Raw genomic sequence first — 27,647 nt, 5'->3', positions numbered from 1 at the left:
ATTTTCGTTTAAACATGACGTTCAAATTAAACCCGCCTAAATAGCTGTGAGGGTTCTCATAACGTAAATAACATTATCCCCTTGCAGACATGGGACATTTTGCAAATGTGTCCACCCCCAGCACAACATTTAAGACTCTGCAGACTGAACTTTTTAACATGTCCTCCAACCCAAACCCTCAACGTAGTACCGACAGAACTGTGAGCAACGTGGATCTGTTGGCCAAACTTCTGTATGTTTTCATTTGGCATATATCCTGGCTCTAATAATGTCCTGCAAATGTGATCTGGCCTCATTTTTAGTTTTTTTTATATTAAGTCATGTACAAGAAGAAATGTTGGTCCAACGGTACCACTAGAGGTGAAATGATTAAGGAAACCATAAAACAATCACCTATATTTCATGGAAGTCAGGCCTCTTGTTTTTTAAGTAGCTCAATATGAACTGAAGTATTGGTCATGGCGATATCTACATTTTCATAAGTGTTAAGGACCTTCTACAGGGAGTAATATTCTTTGATTATCTACATTATTATCAGAGACAGGTCATCTGCCTTAGATACAGCACATACACATCTTTAAATATGAACTAGCATGTTTTAATGGTGGAAATGATTTTATTGGTTTCTTATGGTCGCATAGGAGTACGACAGGGAGACAGACCAGGGGTGGAGATCAGAGAGACTGATGGATTAATGCAGGAGGTGATGAATAAGATTGGATTTAGTAATTTGGGGCTGCAGAAAGAAAGGCATTCTGTCTGAATGACAGGATTAATAAAAAGAACATACATTCACACAGACAAACACACCGTGCACTTCGTTAAACCACAGCACTTTGATGACTCACTGGTCCATCTGTGCAATGTAAAAATGTGTGACACGCATACGCAGCACAGTGTATATTTGTGTGTTATTTCTGTAGTGTCGCGGATTATAACAGACAGGTTGATATAGGAGAGAGAGTATGGGGAAGAAACAGACATCATCTCATCACACACTATATACAGGCCTTCAGTGGGAGGGGTCTACACTGAGTGCATAGTGCCACAAAGGCAGTTACATAAGAGGAGAGGGTTGTCCCTGCTTGTGAGTGTGTGTTGTGTGTGTTTATAGACATGTGTCATGCAACATGGAGGGCACACGGGACAGGATGTTTTCTGTTTTTTCACTGTATGTCAGGCAAAGTGCCTATAGTGTGCATAGGGGAGAAATAAAGAGAGAGTGCAAGAAAAAGAAAGCGCGTCTGCCTGGCTCTGCCACTAATCCCCTCTGTCGCCCCTCCGCCTCTCTCGCTCTTACAATCTCAGTCATGTTTATCTCCATCTCCTCTCTTTCAGATCTCTCTCTCTTCTTATTTCCACCTCCCGCTCTTTCCATCGCTCTTCCAGAATGCCTGCAAGGTAGTCCGACCGTGACGGCTGATATTCAGCAAACATTTAACTCCACCCCATCATGTGAGCTGTGGGCACACATGACAAGTAACTGCGGGACTCCTATGTGTTGGCACCTCACAGGTTCTGTCCTCTGAAAAGATGATGTGTTCACCTGAGTGTGTAGTCTGAGTGTGTACATATTCATCCGCCGCATCTATCAGTCTCCCCCTCTCTTCTCATACATTATCAATACTAATGTCTACAAAAGGGGACTTCATAAAAATGTATAATGTAGCAGTTTGTTGTATTCGAAATAAGAATACTGTAAGGTTTACCTAATATTTGCTCCTACATAGGGCTGCTCAATTAAACGTATTTTAATCGCAATTACGATTATGGCTAGCAACGATTACGAAAACAACGTAATCGAGATAAAACTTTTATTTTTTAATTATTATTATTACTTTTATTTATGGTTTTTTGGTTTTTCAGTTGAATTATACTTAAAGTTCTGTTAAAAACTTACTGTTGACATTTTTTTCTCCAATAAATGGATGTTTTCAAAGTCAATGAATAGGCTAATCGCAATTAATAATCGCAATTTCAATTATTGACCCAAATAATCGAGATTATGATTTTTGCCATAATCGAGCAGCCCTACTCCTACATAGATGCACTTTAAATTGATGAACATACAGTAAATACAACAAATGTAATGCGACATGACATATTCCAAACAAAAACCACTGAACGAGAGCGTCTGTTGGGCTTACAATGGACGATTATAAAACATGATAAAAGAGAATCAGATATATTGTCTTTGTTTAATCCACACAATTGTCTTCCTATTCAATACATGGAGCCTTTATTACCCACAATGCAACATGCCGACCAACAACTCGACTCTGCTAATGTTGCCTTGAGCGGGCCTCTAACAGAGATGAGAAGGATTCCGAGGTCTGGTCAGCTCACTTCTCTCTAACTGAACACCCCCAGTTTTGTATCATTATTTAAAACTTGAAGTCAAAGTTCAATTTGGGGCAAATTTATCATGTTTCACAAAATCCCTCTGGTGCCATGAAAAGAAGAATTGACCTATACAGTAGCTTTCCGGGAACAGAACAACAATATTTAGATGTTTCTATTTAATTTTAAAAGACTATTAGTTATACAAATTGATTGTGTCATTCAACTGAAATATACATGAGTTAAAGCAACTATTATCTCCAAAACAGGATACAGAAGCAATTGTATGGAGCTTACTAACAAATGTCATTTTATGTACATTTTTCAGCATTCTTTGCAGAGTTGCATGACAGAGATAATACGCTTATATTCAGGACATTCTGCTCTTCGTATTTAACTATTCACCTTTGAAGTAAAACATGTAATATCTCTAAGTAGTGGTGCTGTTTGGGCACATCATATGTGGGGGGAAAACAATCATGTGACCTGATATCTTAATCCGGATTCCACTTCTCAAGTCAAACTGTATTTCAAAAGGAGACCACACAGTTCAGAAATACTACTGCCTTGAAGTTTAACTAATCTATTTGCCCCCTGCAGTCATATCACTAAAATAGATGAGGATTAAGAGATCACACTATGAACTGGCTAACACTTTATAATCTGGATTAATTAAAGATGCAATACATATTTTTTGCCATGCTATTTAAGGTTGAGATGATGGAGCACATGAGTTCTTTTAGCCTGAAATAGTCCTATGACTTTTATAATACTACGTATAACAAGGCAACGGTAGAGGATATTTTTCACAACAAAAAACACAAATGTGAACTGACACTGGGTTTATAATCTTATTTTTGTTCCATTTTGGACAATCTTTTTAAAGCATCATATTCATTTTTGCGTAGATGCACAGGAGTCATGGAAGCATTAATGGAGAGACCTCTGGGAATGTGAGCCCCACAGGTCTTATTCAAAATGATCCAGGGGGTGAGTCTGAGAAAAGCTGTTGCATCATATTAGTGTCCATATCGCTGTTAGCAAACAAGACAATGTAGGAACACAAATTGGAACAGACGTACACACACACACACGCACACACGTACAAAATCAGTCAGCCGCAAACAACTGCTTCTTACCTGGCTCCAGTCCACAAACTGGAGCTCAAGATATGTTACGTACAAACCCCATGAACAGATATACTGTACACAGTAAATGCGCTCACACACACACGCGCACACACACACACACACAGCTTGTTACAATGGCCTCAGCCATTAAAAATTCATGGCAATGCAGCAACAGTTTCTAAAAATGAGCATCAGGGCCAGCTGCTGATTGGTACACAGAGGACTGCCTACCAGCAACCAAGGTGAAATGTCTCCTAAAACCTGTCGTCAGAGTATTAGACAATAAAAAAACACACAACCAAAGAAGTATAACCAATTACACTAAAACCATTCCTCGTGGTAATGTCTGTAAATTGCTTGTCAGTGAAAGGGTTAACAGCAGTTATCGCTATTGATGGTAATATGGACAGGACTGCGACAGTGCCAGCGAGGGTTAATGCGCTCACCGTTGTCCTCCCATCGTGTTATCAGCAATCATCTACACCCGCGTCTAATGTGAAAGCAAAAATGTTGCCAAGCACCAGACAGGAAGAGAAATCACACCGATAGACCCCAATCAAGGCTTAATGGGGGCGTTGTGGCGTCGCTAGCTGAGACCTCTCACACTGCCTGTTCATCACCCTCCCCGCTGATGTTTGAGACATGGCAAGGGCTTCTGGCTTATCAAAGAAATTAGCTTTATCACTGGAATAAAAGTGGTGATGCAAAAGCTGCATGGTTGTCCTTTCCTACACAGGATGTCCTTGTTATGAATCAAAGAAGTAAAAAGCATAAAGTGAAGATGCGCTGTATGTGGTTTATTGCAAACAGGGGGGGGAGGTGGGGGGGGGGTCTGCCTCCTACGCTTTGTCGCTTTCACACAGCTGGCAACAACCAACATGTGGTGGCTTCTTCCTGGACAGCGGTCTGATTACAAGTGGGCCAGGAGTCAATCGTTGCCCTTCCAATCTCAGCAAATCCTACCCACACAACACCAGGGCTCTGAATCACAGAGCTGAATGGTTGGGGCACTTTGGCTCCACTCCATGTGCAGACACTCCTACAGCACACTATCTCCTTATCCCTTCCTCCTCTTCACTTTTCTAAACTTAGAAGCAACTTCGTCAGTCTGCGGTGATTTCATCCCCCCCACTCTTCCTGTTGCTTTTCCTCCTGTCGCCTATAGCTTCAGGTATTCAGACCTACTGGTGCTGCACTGAATGACAAACCAAGGACAAATATGCAGCGCTTTTAAGTTTTGGGGATTTTTGCAGATTTGCACAGCAGTGTTGATTCGATTCTAAAAGTCTTTGGTGTGTTGTAAAAAAATCAATCCCGCTGAGTCTGCCAACTCCGTCTCTGGATGCTGCTAAAGCAAACAGACACAATAAACCATAGAGATGTGTCTGGACAAACATACCTAGTACTCCATCCTCCCCAATTGTCCCCTCAAGTCCTGATATGACTGTTTCAACCCTGCCCCTCCCCTGCTGTTACTACATCTCACAATATAATCGACATTCTGCTTCAATCGGACAGAAAAGCACTAACAGCCCCTCGGCGAGTCAAGTTCCACACATGATGGACATGAACACTCATAGGTACTTTGATATGCCTTAGCCTCTATCATATACACCAACCGGCTGAGAGCAGAGGAGCAGGGAGGGCTCGGTGCAAAACAGCCATGTGGCATTAAAGCCTGAGTCATCACGCCATGCAACACATGTGTGCATACGAAAGGGCAGCCTGCAGAGGAGCAACAGGAGGATACATATCATCACATACCAGCAGGGCGGAGGATGGCAAGCGTCAACATTCACGTAGCTCTTATTGATAGCCAAATGTGCTGATAAATTCTGGGCAGAATCACAGCTCCAACCTGCAACCTTCAGACCGTGACATTGGTTTTACTCAAGCATCGTCCAAAAAAAAATGTCAAACCTGATTATTTATTTTTTATCCAATCATTTGTTTGTGATATCACTGTCAGCAAGTACAGGCCCATGATTGGCTGTCAGTTAAGAAGACAAGTGAATGGCAGATCTCAGAGTGATTCGTGACCAAAGCTGTACTAAACAAAAATGTTTCATTTGCTTGGTCAGCCCATCAGACACACGACTTATAGCTGAAGCTGATTCAAGCATCACTGCGTATGAGTATACGTCAAAAACTTCTCAAAGAATTATCATTGTATAACAACCTATATTCATCGACTAGTAGCAAACTTTATCTGTCTGCAGTTTAGGGCAAGAAAGTTGGTTTATAATAGCTTTCTTTCGCAGTCAAGAACTGCCTGGTTCAGTTGAGAAGGTAATAAGAAAGGTGAGCATGAACCAAAAGAACAATGCTGGGAGCCAGAAATCTAGAAAAACATACTATTAAGCTCCACAGAGCTCAAGGGAATGGCAGAGTTGGTTGATCCTCAGTGGTTTTAACACTGCGACCAACACATTGAACATGCAAGTAGCCATGTGATCTAATGGTTATATAATAGTTTAGACTATACTGCAATAGCTTTCAAGAGTAGTTAATCTCAAGTGGGTTTGGAGATGTTTTTATAAAAAGCATAGAATAGATAAAGAATTTAACCATATGTTAGTCATTTCAGCAATGTTGGTGAAAACTCTAAATGCCATCGTCTGGTTTGGTAATGCAACAGATTTTAAACAAAAGATGACTTGACTCAGTTCAATAACATCGTATTAAAGATCTGTAAGAAAAGGTTGGTCTGGACTTGGGCGGGGTCAGGCTGAAGGGCAGTGTTTGATTACTTTTAAAATGCTATCTCAGAGCTTTTTCCACCTGGGTGGCAAATATTTCTGTGACTGTGCCAAATATTATCTTAAGGTAAATATCAAAAGCACCTTTTCCGACTGGTGTACACACGTAAACAGTAGCTGACATTTATTGTGCAACAAGGACTACAGTATGTGCTGCAAAGAGGCATTACTTGTCTCTTCATGAGATAATGAATTGCAGTTAAAAAAAAGTAACATATGTAGTTATACTGTGTATACCATAACATGCCCATAAGCAACACTCTCCTACATGGCCATACTGGCAGTGTAAGCTTGTTAGCTACAGCTGAGAGACACTAATACTCTCCAGCTGGAGTTGGTTTAGTTGAGTATGTAGAAATTAGCCTTTAGCGAATAAGGTAAAAAGCATGAAATAGAACAGTCAGATTACAATTGTGTAATTCTACAGTACGTCTGGGACTTACACTTTTACACAATTAAACAATAGAAAAATGTGCTTTCTGTCAAAACAGATGGTTTGCTTTGGTGGAACCTTTCTGAGTGCAAATACATCTAGAACTACTGTATGTATGCAGGTGAAATCACATAAAGCTCTGTCTCTGTCCGTAAGGGCCTTGATACACACAAACAAACACACACACACACACACACAGTGACAGGCAATTCTTCAAGGTCTGGTATCTTGGGAACCTCTCTCTCTTTCCTCATCCGTGTGTGTCTCTTTGTGTCCAGATTCATCTAAGTGTGTGTGTGTGTGTGTGTGTGTGTGTGTGTGTGTGTGTGTGTGTGTGTGTGTGTGTGTGTGTGTGTGTGTGTGTGTGTGTGTGTGTGTGTGTGTGTGTATAGAGAAGCTAGCAGGCAGAGACAGAGTGCCTAGATTTTAGTAAGGTCATAACCAACCATTTACACAGCCCATGGTTTGTCGTCTGTACGCCTTCAAACCAGAACAGTCTCTGTTTTACTGCAAACATACAGCAGCTCAGAAAGGGCCTGTTGCACTTGGTCAATGTACATGATTCAGGTTTGATTTGTGGAACCATTTTGAAAAGGAATTGAACATCTGTAACACACGTAATAGCTTTGAAACCATATTTAAAAACAAGATCAATTAACAAATATAAACCTGTAGTATGGACACCAGTTTGAATATTATTTAAGGTATGGTATTATTGGTTATTGAGTGTTTTAGGTTGAAACAGACCTAAATTAAATGTTTCATTTATTTTGGCAACAGTGACCTCTTCATTGTTGCATTTACAGGAATGGTTAGGTGTGGTTTGACAATATGTTACTATTCTAACTTTAGAATCTATTCTTTCAAGATTAAAACAGTAAGTAAAATTGCCCTAAAATGACTCCAGACAGGATCTTAGGAATAAGAAGAACATACTTTGTAGAGAAGGCAGTATTCAAACAGAGGTAAGAGAACAAAACATGATTAAATGACATGGCAAAAAGCTAGCCAATGGGAGGAGTCAGCTTCAAAAGCCAATGTGGGTTTGCTGTTATCTCTTCAAGCAGCATGCTGTAAGCAGTATGCTCATGGATACGCAGCCATTGCTCAATTCATTATGCTCACCGTATCTACTGAGAGCATCATGTTCACATCCTAACAGCTGCACTATAAGTACCCCTACATGTATGGCCTAGATGATCTGATTAGACATTGGCACACCTCACTGCATACATTTGTGCATTTAGAAACAAAAAAGAAACCCTCAGTGATGCTTTATCAGACAAAGATGAGGGTCATATTAATACCCCTGCTCTATGTGTTGTATAAAAGATCATGTTTGCCAATTCATTATCATTTATTTATCTTTTTTGGGCATGAAGTGCATGTGGCTAACATTAAAACACACATAGCCTAATTTAATGTAATGTGCGGAGTGGAAGGTTACAAAAACAATTGATAGAAAAACTTATAAAACGTTAAAATGGGGAGGGAGCAGAGCCTCCTGAGATAGAGTGGAAGATTACCTACAGCAGCTCCACAAAAGTAATGAGCTGCAGAGAATCAGCAGGGGGACCAGGAGCACAGAGAATAAGGAAATCCCATTAGAAAAATCCTACAATCATAAAACAACTAAACAATTATATCCCTGGGAATGTGAATTTAAAAAATGATTTTTCTTTTATATCAGCATGGGGTACAACGGTATATTAGTAAGAGGAAGAATAGAGGAGGGAGGAATGCTTCACAGTCGTTTCACAGTTTGGCCCTGCAGAGACCTGGAGGTCGCATGAAGGGTAGTGAGAAAAAGCGAGATGACAAAATCTTTGTGCTTCACTGCATTCGAAAAGCCAGTCCCTGTACAAGCTCCTTAGAGACACTGCCAGACGGATAGACCCGACCTTGTCACACTTCCACACCTCAAGCAAAAACCCCAAGTGTCAGCCATCAACTAATGTTAATAGTTTAACTAACAACAACAGAAAAACACCACTTGAAAATATATTTCCTTTTTTGTAACTAATCAAATGTAGTATTCTCCTGCAGTCAAGCAAAAAAGCCTTTAAGTTAGGTTAGGTCACCTTGAGAATAAACGGACACAGTTATTCAGTTTTCATACATAAATCAACCTTCTTACTTTGTATATCCATTTATTTTCTAGACAGCATAAAACACAGAAAGCTTCAGTCCCGGATCTGGAGACGAACGCATGCTTATGGACCAGATACTGAAGGTGATTCAAAGACATCCCACTCTCATTCAACCCCAAAACGCATTTAAATTAATCTCATGCGGTGAGTTCTCTGTCGCTGTCATTTATGATTTGATCAATGACAGCGACATTTCACTGAGACGCTGAGATTTACAGCGTGCATGATGAAGCGATATTTACATAACTGGACAGGAGAGAGCCATCAGAACATGCGGTAATCTGCTCAGGGCAAGACAACAACTACACCGTCTTATTTATAGACAAAGGGCAACCTGGATCATTTGTTTCAGCTGGAAATAAATAGCTGTTAATATAATTTTAGCAAGCTTTTAATCCTTGGAGATATCCCCAAAGTGTATCATGATAATGAAAGCCTCAGACTTACAAATGAACCACAATTTGAAATCAATAGGAAGTATAGTGTTACCATGTGCTGATGTACAGTGCACATACCATAGATCCTGAGTCAGATGCTGTGCTCACTGACACCAAACCAATCCAATACAGTGCACATGCTCATTTACTTTGGAAACGTGAGTCTTGATGACGAGAGACCTCTGTGGTATGGAGACTGTGCAGTGGTCAAAGCCTTTGCTGGTACGATAGAGAATTCTATCGACCAGGACTAATATGAGTGCAAATCAATACAGCAGGTACATGGTGCACACAAGTGACCCCAGCTGTGCTGAAAAAGCAGTTGAGTGAAGTAAATCCTCGTCGTAAATCACAGCCGGGCTGACATCACTTTGTGTTCCTGGTTGTCACCATCTGCAAGGTCGAGGGGTGCAACACTTTTGATTTCAAGAACACTACACAAGAAATGATGACATGAGGATAAACTCACGGATTAGTTGTAGAATCCTCCCCATCACCAGAAAGAAACAGTCATATTGTCACACAGGTTATAACCATGGCATCAATAAAGCCATATTGCCAGATAGCTTTAAGCTTAGTCCTACAACTGTTAAAGAATTAAAAAAAGCCAAGTCAAAGCTTTTCAGTCAAAATGTGTCGATGCAATCTTCTTACATAGCTAGCCAAGCCATTTATGTGTTGCCTGAAAATAATGTCAACAATTCTGTCTTCCAACAATAAGCAACTTTTGGCATACTTTTGCTTTTTTGACTTTCTCATACACTGCTCTGGTTCCTTGCCCTGTCAGAATTATTTTTAGCTATATCACTAAGTGCTAAGATTACATCAAATAACATTGAGTTATTATAACAAATAAGTTTGATGGCCAAATCTATGAAAATAAGATTGTTGTAATCTGTAAAATTATATAAATATACTCTGGAGCCATTTTCATGGAAACTCATTTAAATTTGGCTGCCAATCACAGCTGGTTGTGTCACCATCATCTGTAACAAGCAGATTGGACTAATTTCCTAATCTGCGCTGCCAAATTGAACACTGCCTTTCAAAGTCTAACAGTTCTCAACTACTTTTATCTGCAAGACAAACGATGCCTACAGAACTGCAGCACCCATCATCGGGTTTGATGTGAAGTTTGAAAGTGATTCTTAGATATGTTCTGTTTACTTTCACGTAATGCCATCCAATTAGCGCTTCAAAACATTATGACAAGCAATCCCCGAGCAGCGCACCCTATATAATTAGCCTGGTGAAAACATTGTAGCTAGACTCGTCCATAAGCAATCAGCTGACCATCAGCCAGTACAGTAGCTACGCCCCCCTCCTCTGAGTGCATGTGTACAGATCTGAACCCATGTATTCTCTCCAGCCCACATGACCCACTGTGTGTTTACGATGAGCCGTTCAAGCGTTGCCTGCCGTCTGTTGGGAATAATTAGTGCGCAGGTTGGTAACCTCTCAGGCAGCAACACGCATGTCCACACACACAAACACTACTCTAAAGCTTGCTTTCTATTATTTTTGTATGCAGAACCATGAACTTATTGAGGAACCCTCTGTGCCTTAATTCTTTCCTCCTGTATCAAAGTTTGATCAATGTTAAAGTAATCTCTTGTTAATGGATGATCATAATTTACAAATAAAACATAACGAGAACAAAATCACACAATGTTCCAGACTTTAGTATTCATCCCCAACAGCCCAAGCTTTCTCCAGGTCAACAACATTTGTTGTCCTCTAATAACATTGAAAAATATCACATGGCTTCCTGATTTGTGATGACCCACTGGAGAATGAAAATGCTCCGTGTATGTGCGCATGGATGGGTTTTGTGGGTTTGTGCATGTTTTCATTAGTGAAGTGTTAACTGTTAACATAACTAACCTTCAAAGTCTTCCGTCTCTCTTGAACATGCAGACATTCTCACGCATGACTGAAACTTCTGTCAAGACAGGAGCAGGAACAGATAAAGTAAAAGCCGAAGTTAAATGTACACTAAATTATTGAAGTGAAGCAAAATGGCAGCAAAACTTTAATCATCCTAAACCTGCATCCTATTCTGGGCTTGTCAGGGCTAAAGGGCTTAAGCAGGACACACTGTCAGGATATTGGACAGAGAGAGACAGGAGCTATATTGTTGTGGCTCTGATGCAGCAACATTTGTTTTTCCATTTCTAAGAACCGATAGAACAGAGGAAGCTGAGTGCTTTTTGGAGGGCATGAAAGATGAAACACGGTACACAAGGGGTCTTTGATTAAGAGTACTTCAATACAGGGAACAGGCCCGCACGCACATACTGTGTTCCAGTTATGGTGTAAAGTTGATGTGCACTGAACTGACATGAAAGCCACATCTCGCAGCTCCCTGGTGACCTCACCAGGGACTCTACTTTTAACAATTTTTTTAAATGCCATCTGGCAGACACAAGTCGACTCTTCCAACCCCACCGGAAGCTCTTCGAACGCACGCGCAATTAAACTTTTTCATCAGACGCCATTAGATGACTTTCATTTCCATTATCTCGTCTTTTTCTTTCCTAACTGTGTGAAAACTAAAATGAGGTCAACTAGGATAAGATTCTAATCCGAGTCGATTTTGTTCGAGACCTCTCTTCATCTTCCATATGCTGCTGCTACTGTAGCTAAACTGCCAACCACTGACTCAGGGAAGACAGTAATGAGTTCCTTAAAATCACCACGGGCAGAGATGCAACATTGCTACTTGTAAATGGTAAGCGTATTGATCACACGTGTAACACATACAACATGCGATATGTAACACAGTGGCTGAAGAAGCAGTTAAACTCCTCTGATGAGACTGTTGCCGTTTCAGTCAGCCTCATCTTTGCCGCGTCAAGCTCCAGCACATTGCATAACAGAACACAGACACAAACACACAACCTCAGGCCTAGTCTGCACTATGGAGAGCCATCTAGAAGAGTTAGCTCGAAACTGTCAACCCCAATGAGGACAGAGCAAAAATGAGAAGGAAAATAAAGATGCAACAAAACAGATAGAAGAATAAATGAATACACAAATGATCTGTGACCTGAAAAGAAGCTCCCACACACTTTAAGCAATAATCTGGAAAGGGAGCAAACGCTTTTTTACCATTTGCTATCCCTCTGTCTCTGTAGATGCTGAATACATGCAGATAAAAAGCCTCTTTGTAATCGCTGATTACAATCGAAAAACATTACCACAATCACACAGATATATACATGAAATGCAGTCAGTGTTCTGTAAGAGGCATATGTGAACTACCGTGTGAAACAAGAGCTTATATCACATTGTAATCCTTAAGGGATTTCTAACATACATTGAAATTCCCATCTAAGTTTGTTAACAAAGGGAAAAATGCATGCACACACACTGTGAAGCTCTGTGCAGAGATTGCAAGATACAATCTCGCACTTTCATTTGTACATACTGTACCGATGAATTTCTAACATCTAGTGCTGAGCTACAATTTCTATTTCAACACTTTAAAATGATTCCCATTCAGAAGACCAGTCAGAGAACTGATTCTCAGTGAGCTTCTCCTCTGACTAGAGACAAAGATGGGAGGGCAGCAGACTTTGAGTGAATCAGAGGGAAGATTAATGATGGAGATATGTCATAGTCAATCTGTGCTACAACCAAATGCTGCACAGAGCCACTGCCCGTCTCAGCAGTTACTGCAAAGCCTGTGTGTGTGTGTGTGTGTGTGTGTGTGTGTGTGTGTGTGTGTGTGTGTGTGTGTGTGTGTGTGTGTGTGTGAATGCGTAGGAACAACGTTTTCTCTGCAAACATATGTGAATCACTGTCCGCCTGCATGTGCAAACGTTTGCCCCCTGTGTACGTCAGTATTTGCTTTTGCACATCCACTAACATTGGTATAAATCATCTCACATCACATGCTGTGTAGCAGAAATGTGTGTTACCTCTGCCACCTCCAAATGTCTGATAAGTGTGTGACTGTGTGTGTTTGTGCCCCCATTTGTATTTGTGAGTCCTATGATGTCCTGCGCCTGCCGATGAGATAATCTGCCAGAGCATGGAGTGACAATTTGATCAATTGCCGGCTCACAGGGAGTCTCTGAGTTATAGTGCTGCCATCTCTCCTGGCCACCACCAGTAAAGAGCCGCCTCTCCGCAGAGATGAGCCGCCACATTGTTACACACACAGCTGCAGACCACCCAGCAACACACACACACAAACACAAATCTGTACAGATACAAATGTCTCTCGGTTGATGGCGGTAAGCTGAAAAAGCATCCAATAAGGCCCCTGCCCCTTGTTTTCTGTCAGAGTGACAGAATCTCTCATTTCACAGTGCTCTGGAAAAGTTTGCGATTTCCACCCACATTAGGCTTGCCTTTAACAAACAAACTGGATCAGCAGAGTATAACTTTCAATTATCGAGGGTGGTGAGTTTTTTCTATTGAAAAAAAGGTCTTGTTTATGTCTTTGATTTATTCTGTCCAGAGACTGAAAAAGCTAAATTGGAAATATCTGGGTATTATTGGAAAATTCAAAAAACATTGCCATAAGATAAGTTAAACCCAGCCTAACAGGTTAATAACTCTGTTTATAATTCCCCCTATTTTATTTTTATTTTATTGTGGCAGAGTCTTTTCTTTAATTTTACAATTATACAATCATTTCTCCTCAGAAAGATGACATTAACCCAAACATACTGCCTAATCTGTCCAGAGGCTGATCAATATTAACAACATTATCTATAGCTCTGATGAGAGTTCATTATATCCTCACTTTGTTGATAATCGGATGTGGGTCATTATGTTCAATTAGCCCCACCTTTTTTGTGAGCTGTCACTGGATTTATGATGTCAATGCTGTGTGTCAACAACCCTGTACTGGTGTTGTTTAACAGAAATGCCATTTAAGTACTGGCCATATGTGTTGGGTTTGAGCCATATTAGATACAGTGATATGTGGCATCAGTGCAACAAATGTAGTTCAGTGTGGTCAAGAAATAAATGAAGTAAAGAAGGTTCCCTTTTTTGCAGTTCTGCTGCTCAAAAACACCTTGTCTAAACACTCTAAACCAAAAGAGGCTTTTATAATTCAGCATTTTCAAACACAGCAATTCTGCTTATTTTTTAAACGACACTGCTAATCCGATGAATGGCTAATATCCCTGCACTGCTTGCACAGCGAAACCTGTTTTCCAAATGCTCACAACTTATTTTCTCTGCTAAGAAATTGTACAGAAAACAATTGACAGCACTGTGTGCACTTGGGCATATCTGTCTCAGTGCATTACCACACACAGATCAATAAGGATTCTATTCTCGGGCATTAGATCTTGAAACAGGGGGATAGCCTGCTTCTCTCACTCTTTCCAATCTATTCCACCTCCTCTATCCTGTTTCTCCACCAACATCTTCCTCTACTACCCTCTTCCCCTCCGACAGAAAATACCAAAGGGGACATTGTCATCCTCCCAGCTGGACAGTGGAAGCAGCAGCAGCGTCAGCGGCCAGCATCAAACACCGCACAGTTTTGGGGGATCACAGAAGTGATTGGCTTTATGGCAAGAGGGATCAGCCGTCCCCTCGGAGGATTCAGACATGTACACACACATTCACTTCCATGCAGGCACGCATCCACACACACACCTCCTGTTCCTGCAGTAATTCTCAGTCCTTTGCCACGCTGCCAGGCTGAGGCCCTTGATCTGCCACTTCCTGTAATCCTCCATTGGAGAGGGGTGCAGCCAAATGTCCTGGTAGGCCAGCCAGGCACTCAAACACACATACACACAAACGCACGGACACTGATAGCCGCGAGTTGCCAAAAATAATGACCTCCAGGACATAGATGTGTATCAGCGCAGGAGTCCAAGGATGTCTCTCACAAAACAGCAGCCTGTTATACTAAAATACATCAGAAAAACCCACATGCAGCAGCATAGCAATGTAAGAAAAAGGTATTGTGAAATCTCAACTACGCCCCCTTCATCTACAGTATGCCATGCTGGTATCATCGTCATCAGATAAAGAGGCAGGGCTGACTAAACAGCAAACGAGAGGAAGAAAGAGAACAGAAGAATAGATGGATGACTCCCAATTCACCTTCATGTGACTCTGATAAGACTATCTGATCCACATCACTCAAACACAAGAGATTCATCTGTTTATTCAATTTCAAAGTGACCCGTTTCAGCCAGAAGGAACAATCTGACAAGATAATTTCAGCCAAACTCCGGATAGTGTTCATGATGTCCAAGCTGATTGGTCAGAGGCTTCTTCTACATCACAAGTAAAGCTTCCTTCTTATACAGAGTTTACCCAGGCTGGAGCTCAGAGGAGTAATGTACCAGCCAGCAAGACATAAGCCCCATTAAGCTTTTTCACCAATTCCTCTATCAGCCCTAAGATAATACTTCTACCAGAGGAGGGATTTCATCTCCAATCTTCTAATACATGTGTACCACTAACAGAATGTCTTTATCCAAAGCAGAGGGGCAGCAAATCTTTAGGAACATCATCTCCACAAAAAAAGTGATCCATCGTTATCTCTTCAGTCTCCCTCACTCAGAAAACATACTAAAAGAGGTGCATGGACTGAACACTGGTGGCTCTGTGGACTCAATTCTCACTCTCCTCTACCTGTGAGTTTCTCTGTTTTTATCCTCACATCTCCAGTGCAGGTACTGTGTCACAGCACTAGCTGCCAGCAGGTGGGAACAAGGGACAGCCAGGTGGACAGCTCTTCATCACACCGTAATGAGCTGGCAAAGGCTGTCGGACAGGCATGAGAACACATGGAGGACCTGTAAAAGCAGCCTGACACATGCAAGCTTGCAGGCGCTCTCTGAAGCTATACGACTCCCCGGGGTGCCTTTTCACCACAAGCTGTTGTCCCTGTTTGTGTAAATGTCCTCATATTGCAAGGAAGATGACGCAAACTACCTCAAGCCATTGCTTCTTCAGATGAATTGCAGCACATACTTGACTATGTGTTTAAATGTGGATTACTCAAAGACATTTCTTCAGTAAAAGAATCTAAAATATGGGATTCAAGGGATGCTGATTCAAGCTACTACTTGGTGGTTTAAGCATTATCTTACCAAACCAATATACATCGGCATCTGACAGATCAAACATCAGTTCACTTACCTGCTGCCTTCCATGGATGCAGGGAACCAAACGGGACTGCCACAGGCCACCGTAGGTTATACCATTGACAATGATAAGTGAAAGGATACAATCTGAGCGCCCCACTCTGGGTGCCGATGGCCAGTATCTTCTGCACGGGGTCGAAAGCCATGGACGACGGCTGGTAGGGGAAGCCATGACGGACAGTCTGAGAGAAGTGCAAAAAGATGAAAAAAGAGAAAGTGTTATCAATTTGCATTTCACAGTAGGGGTGTTGTTTTGTCAAAGGATATCACACAAATGATTTTGGTAAACAAATGTCCCAGATGGATGTAATAAGTGTTATGAAGCAGAAATATAAAGCTTGAAATTAGAATGGGAAGGCATACAATTAAATAGGAACAAATGCTCTTTCTATGCACTGTTCCTCTGTTTTTCATGATAGCTGGTATTTTGCTTCGCTATTTAGGATCCTTTTATAATCATGGGCCTATTTTGAGATTTCTTCTCTTTCACCCTTTTTATCTAGTTTTCCTTCTCTCACTGCCTCCCGGATGAAGTCGTGATGAATCTGAAGTCTGGAAATAAAGACAGGAAGCATGCCAATAAGGAGCGCTTGGTTTTGATATTTTGCAGGGCCTTTCATTGAAGTGAATCGTATCACACGGTGTTTCTGTTTCTTTGTCCACCTTGTATATGTTTGTGTGTTTCACTGAAGCTTTATGGCATCAGTCAGCTGGTGGTGGGCTGTTGGATTTGTTTGCTTAGCGGCAGAAGGCTAAAGGATGTTACATAAGAAGCACTCGTGCAGCAGAGACACCTGCCTACTCCGCAGAGAAACATTACAGAGGGTTTCTGTCCAGACAGACATCCACGGTGCAGGAGGGATGATGGAGTGTTGTTTAAAAGAGACTTCCATCAGAAGCCAAGCTGTGGATCAGCGTCTATCAAACCTCCAATCTCTGAGCTAGTCTTTTCCAAACACAATATCCCCTAAGCCCTGGAGTGTGTTGACTTGACTCTAGATTATGTGTCCTAGTTATTACTTCGGGCACTCTAATGTTATACTTTTCACAAATGTTGAGATGATTGCAGTTGTAAAAAGTTAAACCTCCCTTGACTGAGCTTATGTTGGTGTTTGGATGGTTGTGTCTTTCAAAAATACAAGGTCAAAGATCACATTATTCTTCCATGACGCTGAGTTCTGGATGTACACAAAGACTCTGCCATGTAAAATAGGATGAAGCCTATCAAGGCCAATGGACTATGGTAGTTTACAGAACAGGTGTTTTAAATGTCATCTCCCATGAGAAAAACAACAGCATAAAGAAGCCATTGAGACCTACAATTCCCTAATATAACAAAAAACCTATACAAATGTATCCACACACAGGCCAGGTACGATTGTGCATGTGGGGAAAATCAATAACACATGGGGAAATATAGCATATGTGTATGTAAATTGTATTCTTCAAACACAGGCCCGCACTAACATCAGGCGCCCAGTGCCCAATGGATCAATGAGGCTGGGGGTATAGAAGTGAGTGTGTGTATGGGGGGCCATGGGAGAGAGGGGTGTGAGAGGAGAGAGGTGGGGGTAAGAGACACTGCGAATAAAAGAAAACGAGGGGATGACACACAGTAACATGCATACACATTAACCAGAAAACCACCGTTTTGCTAATCCAAACGCAGCAGATTATGCAAGAGGGAATCAGTTTGGCCCAACCCCTCATATGACAGTTCATGCCAAGCACACATACAGCACACGATGGTATTTTCACAGAATGATGGGCTGTATTTACATAATGAGAATATAGTGCTTGAGAATCATCCGCGTGCATTACAGGACCAATATATGAATCCATTCAGGAACTTACTAAGGTTTATTGTCCTATCGTCAGAGCGCATTCGCCATACAGTATGCGCATTGTTGGTACGTTGCAGGCTACGTAACATGGCTTGGACAAGCACATAGCGATTGAATGATTATATTTCTAAACTGGATTAATGGCAAAATGCTAGTTAACATGCAATCAGTAGAGGCTCTTTGTAATTTAGACTAAAGAGCAATAATTGAAGCTGATTGATTAATTAATTGTGTGGATCTCACTTGCACCTGCTGTATCCTATGATGGGATACGCGGAGCAGGCTACAAACTGAATATTATTTCTCAGAATATGCATGCCAAACGGGCTAACTGGTATGAAACCATCATTATAATAAAACTATTAGGCTCGCCCACCTTGCAGAGCTGGAAGTGGTCGGACTGGAGGGTCTCCTGGATCAGATGGTTCTCCTGTGGCCCCACTTGGACAGACGGGGTGGAGGAGGAAACCTCTTTCAAGCCGTCCAGCACCTTCCTGATGTTGAACTTCTTCATTTTCAGACTGCAGCGCACAGAATTGAGATCACCCGCAAAAGATAAAGGGGATAGCCACTTTCGCTCGCTCTCTATCTCACACTCTCTCTCTCTCTCTCTCTCTCTCTCTCTCTCTCACACACTGGCTCGCTCGCTCTATCTCTCTCTCTCTTCTGATTTCCTCTGTAAATCTCACATTTTAGTGCTCTTTTTTTAACGCAGTCTCCATGCTGGAAGGCTTCGGCGCGCAGCGCACAGGTCGCTTCTTGACGTTCAAATTCGGCAGCTGGGATGTCGGTGCGTCGATGTGATTTGCTCGCAGTCCGTGCTGTGCCCCACTGCGTCTCGGTGGCTCTTCTTCTCGGCTTCCCTCCCCTCCCCTCTCGGCTGTGTGCGCCGCTCAGCCAAGGCGGAAACGCAGCGCAGCGGTGGTGTTGGTGCTGCTGCTGCTGACGCTCTTGCGCATGTCTGACAGAGCACAAGCTTCAACACAAATCCCGCCACCTTGCCAGCCCCCTCCCTCTTTCTCCTTCTCTCTCTCTCTCCTCCTCCTTTCATCTGCGCCCAGCGATAACACCCCCTCCCCTCTCTCTCGCACGCACACTGTAGTAGGCTTTGCTCCACTGCACCTGGTGATGTTGGGATGCTGCGGCGCTGTGAGTGTCTGTGGAGACAGACGAGCAGACAGACGGGTACTCAGTCCCATTCTTTCCACACGGTCACCAGTCTGCCTCTGTTTATGTGTTTGAGTGGAAGGTTCGACATATTAAAAGGCCATCACAAACCATAGTGAATAGAGGAAGTGGATAATAAAAGCTTTTTGTTCCATACTGGGCTTTTGGAGAAGCATGCATAAATCTGCTGCATTTCCATGCACTATATTTGTCATAATGGGCTCAGAGAAAAATCTAAGAAAATGTGATGAGATACAAAAAAAAGGGAAATATAAGCACCATGTTGTCTCTGAATTCATTTTACATTTGACTCGACTTTTACTTGTGTCAAAATGTGATGTAGGGTATAGCACTCTGAGCTGGTTTTATTATTTAGGGACTTAAGCAGGAAACAGTGCATAAAACAAGCCAACAGCTGAGCAAGCAATGCATCTATCAGTATCCATGGTGATGTCTGTTTCCTTCCATGAGGAGTCCCACAGCTTACCTGTTATTCATGCCTTCCTCTTAATATGGAGAAGAACCCTCTGCAGCTGCAACTGCAAGTGTGACTTCATGCGGAAGAAACACTTCATAGTGAAGAGCTACTCAGGCAGGATGCATTTGGGATAGGCCTCCCGTGTTTCCCCTGACAGGACCTGAACACATCACACATCCAAGGAAACGACAATAATCTTTTGCATCAAAACCCTGCCACCTAACAATATGCTGTACATAACGGTCAAAACAGATGGTTCTGGTCAACAGTCACTGACTTGGTTTGTCCTTTTAACTGGCTGTAAGAGTGGGTACAGGAATATACATTTATACTGTAGGCTCCATATGACATGTTTTGCATTCGTCCATTTTAGACACGTCCAGCTAATTCTTTAAAACCCTTGAATCAAAACAGAATAAATTAAGGAGTAATCTATCTTGCAGATGTGCTGAGTCATGTCTCTTCTCTAAAATCACTTTTATATTACTTGGCATTAAGTGGACATTTTGAAAAGATGGTGGTGCAGTTTTAGGTTACTGCTTTCTTGCAGCAATAAGGCCCTGGGTACAAATGCAAAACTGTTAGAAGTTTGTATGTTGCAGTCCTTATATCTGTATTGATTGCTTCTGTGGGCTCCAGTTTCCACCCACAATTCAAATGATATGCTAACTTGCTGACACTACTGCCATATGGTGTCGTTGGCAGTCGTCGTTGTCTGTCAAGCACTGGCACCTTGTCTAAGGTTCACTGCCTCTTGCTGAGCTGAGCTCCAGACCACCGCAGTTTGGCAAAGTCTAGTCGGGTGGACGTCTCAGGATTAATAGCTTTATGTTTACAGTGTGTCAATAATGCATACACCCTATTATCATTTCTGTACTTCCTGTCTTACTGCAGACCCTTACACTCATTGTTACCCTGCCTGCCACAGCACTGAACTCAGGTCATAAGTTCACAGTAAAGCCCCGAAAGGGCAAAACAATCCCAAGTGAGCTTAAGTGAGTAGATTTCAGATCCTCAGGGCAGCGGTGTATGTTTGTAAGGTCACAGATGAAAGTACCAACCTTGACAAGCTCAGCTGAGGCCGCTCACGCTTGAGTGGCACTGACGTTGCCACCTGTTTGGGCTGTTTGCTAACATGCTCGTCTTCGACAGGTTTCTGCTGGCAGCAGGGGCAGGGGGTGCAGCGGCGGAAGTAATGGCTGTGTTAGCGCCCTTGCTAACAACACCTGATGCCAACCCTGTCCCAACCTGGGGAAATTCCAAAAAAGGGCATTTCTATGTCCAACATGTAAGTGCAATTTTTAATAATCATTGCTGATTATTCGAGCTTGATCATATGTGTTTCCACCTAAGCAGTCCTTTGTTGACAAACAGCTGATGTTACTTGCATCAAGAAAATGAACATGCTATTGAATAAAAGGACACAAAAAGAAATGAAGAGGACCAGGGAGCTGATTATTAATTCAGTAATCGTACCATGGATGCTTAAGAACAATTGTTGCAATGCTTATTTGCATAATGAACTGAAATTGACCATACGCACCCTTCAACCCCAACTGATATTGCCTGTTTCAGAATACATTACGCAGGCAAACAAAGAGGTTCTTATTAGTCAATCCTTGCATGTGTGTGAGTGAGTGATGTTGGAAGGGAGGGCTTTCGGCGACTCTGCCATCAGTGATTTAATTTGGCACCATTGTGTTGTGGCCAAGCCATTCATCCTGCTGCATTGTGTGTATGTGTGTGTGTTGTATTCTGAGTCTGACTGCTGTGTTTGTGCTCTTTGATAAGGCTTTCCACTGAGAATGCCCTGTTTTAGTGTTTTCTTTCTATTTTTGGTAAATAACCAAATTGTGAAGAGAATATACGACAGAAAGGGGGTTGGTCTAGCAGAGGTGCAAATCGAATTAAAAGTCATGATGTGGTTATATGTGTTTCCTTGACCAATATTTGGTCTTACGGTATGATGATTTCAGAGGTCATTTTTTATTCTTGAAGCTTGAACATTTTAGCAACAGGAGTACAACAATGTAAAAATATTATGATTAAAATGTCCATTAAGTTACTATCAAACAAACATCAGAGGAAAAAGAAGAGGGGTAATTTACACTAAAACACCATCAAAAATGACTGTATGGTGAGATACTGAAATTATCCGACACATTCAAAGAATAGTAAAAGACTAGGTTGTTTTTGTCCAAAATATGAGCCGGCCTTGTGACCACGGTGTAAACCACATCAGGTTGTGCTTCCGGATGCTTTTTTAAGATTACAAACGTCTTGCAAGTGAAACTATATTCTACAAAATTCCAAAACATTGTTCTTAACAACAACAACAACAACAACTGTAATTAGATCGATTACAACACTGTGCCCCTGCAGCCCATCCATTAGCTGTGTTTTATTATTCAACACAAAAACCCTGGGAAATATGTACACTGAACCCATTGAGAAAGTCTATTAGCTGTCATGCATGTGAGCAGAGCACTAATCTGGTACTAATCCCAAATCAGAGGTGAGGGTTGATGCGCCAGCTACAACTAACTATGACAACTGACTATGACTGTATCAAGCAGCTGCTGCACCAGCATTATGCACACTGGCTTTGCTCAAATTAGTATTTATATATATATAAGCAATGGCAAAAGCCTGTTACAAGCAGTCAATCAGTTAAACCAAATACACTCTACATACAAACTGAATGTATGTAAGGTAAAATGATATTTTATAATTTGACACAAAGTGTATTAATGATAAGAAGATTGGAAAGTGTAGTAAACCGCATGCACATTTGCATACATTACACAGATGTTTGCATATCGAAAGTGAATATGCATCTACATACTTCATATCCAAACATGCATCTCATCACTCTGATTTTACGGCATAGGATTGTATGTTGTCTGATTATGTAAGAATGCAGTAGAATTGCATTATATTCCCATTTGAATCTTTACTGATTTTCCTCAACTGTTTGAATATCACTAAACACGACTACACAACATGAATGAGGTTTGGTAATTCTCACAACAATGCACATATATACGCAACAACCACACACAGTATTTCCCTCTTGGGGATTTCGGCCACTTAAAATCTTACACATGACCTAACAGGGATAGACCGTGTCTCTCACACACTCAAGACAGAGCCTCTCACAGCGCCACACTGTGCATCGGCATCACACTAAGCCCTTTGTGACCCTACAGCAGCAAGTCTCTGTGCTGTCTGAGGAAAGTAAAAAAAACAAAGGACACAGGCGACAACGGCAGGTCGCAGAGAGTCAGGGCGTCTGCCTGTCATGCAGAAGGACTGGAGGGACAAGGACCTTCCGCCTAACTGACAGCTGCAGTTAATCAAGCGAATCATAGCACACCTGAGTTTAAAGTTTATGGCCGTGCAGCTCCCCGCAGCATCCAACCACTGTGTCCTTATACAGCGAGTTAACGCAGCATAGCACTAGCTGACAAGTGAGAGGACATACAGTACTGTATCATCACACATCACACATTTCACGCACACTTGTGCTTGGGGCTTTTGATTAAAAGAAACAAGCAGAAGATGCTCACGCAAGATGTTTGTCACAAGAATTCAAACACAAAACAGAGGGAGCATAGAAGCATCACACAAAGCTTACACAATGTGCACGATACAAACACATACAGACATAAACACACACGTCCCAGAGGGATTGCAAGTTAATGAGTCAATGCCCTTGAGGAAACACTTGATTGTCTCTGCCTGGTTAAATAGCAGGATGTTTTCAATGTCAAACAATCCCCCTGCAAACACACATGCAGATGTGTCGCATGTGGACGGTTACATACAGGTAAATGTATCCCACACATTTTTGACATATGTGTGGGAGGAGCTTATCAATATCTATTTTTACCATCAAAACATTTAGATGTTGTTAGATCAAGCTTTCAAGGTCTCAAGGTCAAACGTCCCTTTCAAGCCAGAAATAACTAAAACTGCATTTATTTTGTGGCATGAGTGAGTGAGTGTGTGTGTGTGTGTGTGTGTGTGTGTGTGTGTGTGTGTGTGTGTGTGTGTGTGTGTGTGTGTGTGTGTGTGTGTGTGTGTGTGTGTGTGTGTGTGTGTGTGTGTGTGTGTATTTGCAGACATGTTTGCTCGAGGGATGGACGTGACCCAATGTCAGCTTGTCTCTACCCAGGGCAGCACAGTTGGTATCAATTCTAATAACCAACCAAAGCGATAAGCTGACTATCTGCACACACACACACACACACACACACACACACACACACACACACACACACACACACACACACACACACACACACACACACACAGGACCTCTGGGAGGACAGATTCTTAGAAAGAAGCAGAACTCGGCGAGCTGCCAAAATTAAGTTTACTTAAACCAGTCATCCGGAAATCGAAGAGAGAGACATGGAGGGTAATACAGTTGTGTCCTCAGTTCAATGTCACTGACTCAAAGGATCAAGTCGGCAACTACCCAGTTGTCTGAGGGAGCAGAGGGGAAATCCAATACAGTCAATGAAAGGATACCATCATGTTACTGGTATGAAGGGAACAGGGAAGTATCACAAATCCCTTCTCAAGCATTATTTGGTTTTAAAAAACAAATAAAACTAGGCTCAAAGGGATGTGTGTGTGCGTGTGAGAGTTCGAGAAAGAGAGTAGTGTGCTGTCCTGTTTTCTAAGATAGCAATAATCAATGTCAGGCACAGGACGGGTTATCGATGACTCCCTTGTACAGCCACCCCCTGTTGGTTAAAGCTCTAATCAATTAACACTTTATCAAATCAGCACTTCATCATGACCAGGCACCTCACCAAACCCTTGCTGTCCACTCAGCAGAGGTGAATGTCTGTCAGGTAAGAATCATTACCTGAAAGGAAACTGAAGCCATACACAATGGTTCACAGAAATTAGCACTGAAAAGTGGATTCTGAGGAAAGTTAAATGCCTTCTAAGACTACAGCTGTGCGACGGTGAGCCGTCTTTCTGCTGACTCCTCCCATTCTGAAGCCTCTGTTGGTAAATTAAGCCAAACAATGATTGGCAGGGGCTATTGCACAATCCAATAAAGTGGGATGAAACTTAGACTCCTGTTTTATTGGCAAACCTGACACCTCCCAGCTCTGCTGTGTAAACTGAGTCTGCACCGCTGAATTAATGCAATCATTTCCAACACAAGGCAATTAGGTTGTGATTTAAGCAGTCGCTGTGATGCTATTTAAGGAAATTGTGTGTATCCTCCCATCTATCTATTACCCTTGATCCCTGTATTGCTTTGAAGCGGTGACATCAAATGATTCATGATTAGTGCTGTGCTAAACAAAAGTGTTCCTCATATACAGGTACAAACAAACACTGAACCGCACCTGGGGCGGCCTAAATCACCATTCAAAGATCTTTTGAAATAAACACTTTGGACAGGCTGTGGCAGAACAGGACGTTACATCAGCTCCATCCTGACAGCCACGACGGCTTTTCTATAATAACTATGGACATGTGCAACTTCCAAACACACAGCGGCCACCAAAAGCAGTTCCCCGATATCAGTAGTTGTTAGTGTAACTGTCAGGGGATGAAGTTGCGACTAAAATATCCCAGAAGCTTGGATGCAAAAACAAGCATTGACTAGTATGCATTCACACACACATGTAGCAATGTGCCCACACAGCACACACAATCTCATGATCCCTTCACTGTAAAAGTTGTATGGTGATATGCTGAGCTGTCAACCCAGGCCCCTGCTTTGAATCGCAAAGCAGCCTATTTCTGCTGTCACTGTCAAATCTTTAAATGTACATAGAGCTGGACCAAAGACTTCTATCTATTCATGGGAATCAGTCTCAGCCCTGCTTAAATATTAATTGGGTTTGACCTTCAAATTGGCATTGGCTTATCTTTACAAAATATTAACTGGTAGTCCAGGGAGGACCTAGACGTTGATAAGTGAAAACCATAGGGAAATGAGGAAGATACAATTAGAAGGCCTATCTGTATAAGTTACAATAGGACACATTCTTACACAGGATTTCTCAAGCTATAGGTGTCTTGTCACCTAAATCTGATGACAGGTACTGTTTTTCTATGATGGTGATGATGACATTGTGTTCAGTGATTTATTCGCTCTGCACCTTTAAAAGTGAAGTGTTGCAGTTCGTGAAGTTCTTCAGACTCATTATTTGATCTTCACATCACACCCGGTGTCTGCAGAGCTACCGTGTTGGCTGAAGAGAGTGGTGGTGTTCTGGAGGCTGGGCCAAAAAAAGGGTAAAGAGGGAGTGTAGCCAGAGCAAGGTGAGGCAGGGTAGCAAATTAGCTAGGTTACAAGAGTGAGGCAGCAACCAGGTCAGCATTTCTGTGTCTGCAAGTCTGGGGTTCCGTGTGCATTAGGGGTTTCGTATTACTGCAGTACAGCCTGGACGTCAATCTTTGAGCCCTCACCTTTTCCCCTTCACTGCTAGACTTGGCCTTTGCTCCATTGTCTGAGCTACAGAAGCACAGGCTTTTTTCTCTCAAAGTCTTTCTCTCCTGTCTTTTATCAGCGTAGCAGGTATTGAGGACGAACCTCTAAAGACATTCAGTCCCAGAGGAAGAGAGAAAAGGCAACGTGACAATACTGCAGCATGTTGAGCCAATAAGCCAAAGGACCCTGTATCAAGCGTGCCAGCTGTTTATGTCTGGGTGTGTGTATGTGTATTATTGATGCATGGGGAATGCATGAGCCTGGGCAAGCAAGAGAGAGGTGAACGAAAAGGCAAAAAGAGCTCACTGAGCATAAGGTTCTTGAAGAGTTGAAGGGCGCTGCATATTCTTTGCAGACATTACAGATTCCAGATTTTTTTTACTTTAATTTTTTTTATTATATCATTTTTAGTAGCCTACTTTTTTTAACATATGTAACGATTTCCCACATTTCCCATGTGGGACTATTAGCCTAAATGTATTCTGATTCTGATTTACACATTTCCTTTTTAATGGAATAAAAAATCACTGGGTTGTGCATAATGCAGAAATAGTTCAACATTTTGAATAATATGCCTACTTGCTAAAAATAATTAGATGAGGGGATCAATACCACTCTCATATCAATATGAAGCAACAGCCAGGCAGAACGTGATTAGCCTAGTTTAGCATACAAATCAGTGGGGGGACGCTTATGGGATTAGTTTTGTATCATAAAGATAAAGCAACACTTTCTCAGAATAAAGCAAAACTATGAGTTTAAAAGAAAAAAAAACTGAGTCAAGCAAAATAAAATAAATTAAAAAAATTAAACTATAAGTTGCAAACAAATCATTTGCGTAATCATGTAAACTATAAGTATTTTTTTTCTTTGTTTTAACATAGGTTTTGTTTGCAGTTCTTGTTTCTTCTTTCTCAATGATCAGACTTTTGCTCTCGCTTCAGCTTTCTCTTTTGCGCTCCCTCATTTTTTGTTTGAGATTCTGACACAAACCTCCCAGGTGGGCGGGACTTTCAGGGGTGCGTCCCCATTGGCTACTCAGTTTTTTAGTGACAGCCCATTCCTCCAGCGCTTGTACAGTGCAGGCAGCTGCGGTGCGGTGGCTGCCTGAGCGTGGATAGAACACCCCCAGAAGAACCAGCATTTCAATTATTATAATACTACAAGTGAAAATATATGTAAGTATTGATCATTTGTGCTGTACTATACGGTCTGTTTCTTTATTGTGGTAAGTGAGAAGTAAAGCTGTGCTATGAAAGTTAGCTTTTGCTACCTTTAGATCCATAACAATGCAAGCTAAGTAGCCT

At 41.8% G+C, this 27,647-nt stretch overlaps 1 protein-coding gene across 1 annotated transcript in view; it reads right to left on the bottom strand.

Annotated features, from left to right (window-relative positions):
- Positions 1 to 19,174, bottom strand: part of LOC104945344 (syntaxin-binding protein 5-like) — a gene marked incomplete at its 3' end in the record, with an annotated part of 33,395 nt that extends 14,221 nt beyond the window's left edge. Inside the window, exons 1-2 of the mRNA XM_010770995.1 lie at positions 18,603 to 19,174; positions 16,467 to 16,564 (exon numbers count right to left, since the gene is read on the bottom strand). Of these exons, the coding sequence (XP_010769297.1) occupies positions 16,467 to 16,564; positions 18,603 to 18,740 (236 nt within the window). The remainder of the gene's footprint in view (positions 1 to 16,466; positions 16,565 to 18,602) is intronic.
- Between the last annotated feature and the right edge of the window lie 8,473 nt (positions 19,175 to 27,647).

The sequence above is a fragment of the Notothenia coriiceps genome, unplaced genomic scaffold, assembly GCF_000735185.1.
Source record: "Notothenia coriiceps isolate Sejong01 unplaced genomic scaffold, NC01 NC01_scaffold00009513, whole genome shotgun sequence".
Classification (NCBI taxonomy): domain Eukaryota; kingdom Metazoa; phylum Chordata; class Actinopteri; order Perciformes; family Nototheniidae; genus Notothenia; species Notothenia coriiceps.
The sequence above is the reverse complement of the archived record's forward strand: the minus strand, read 5'-3'. Positions and strand labels throughout refer to the sequence as shown.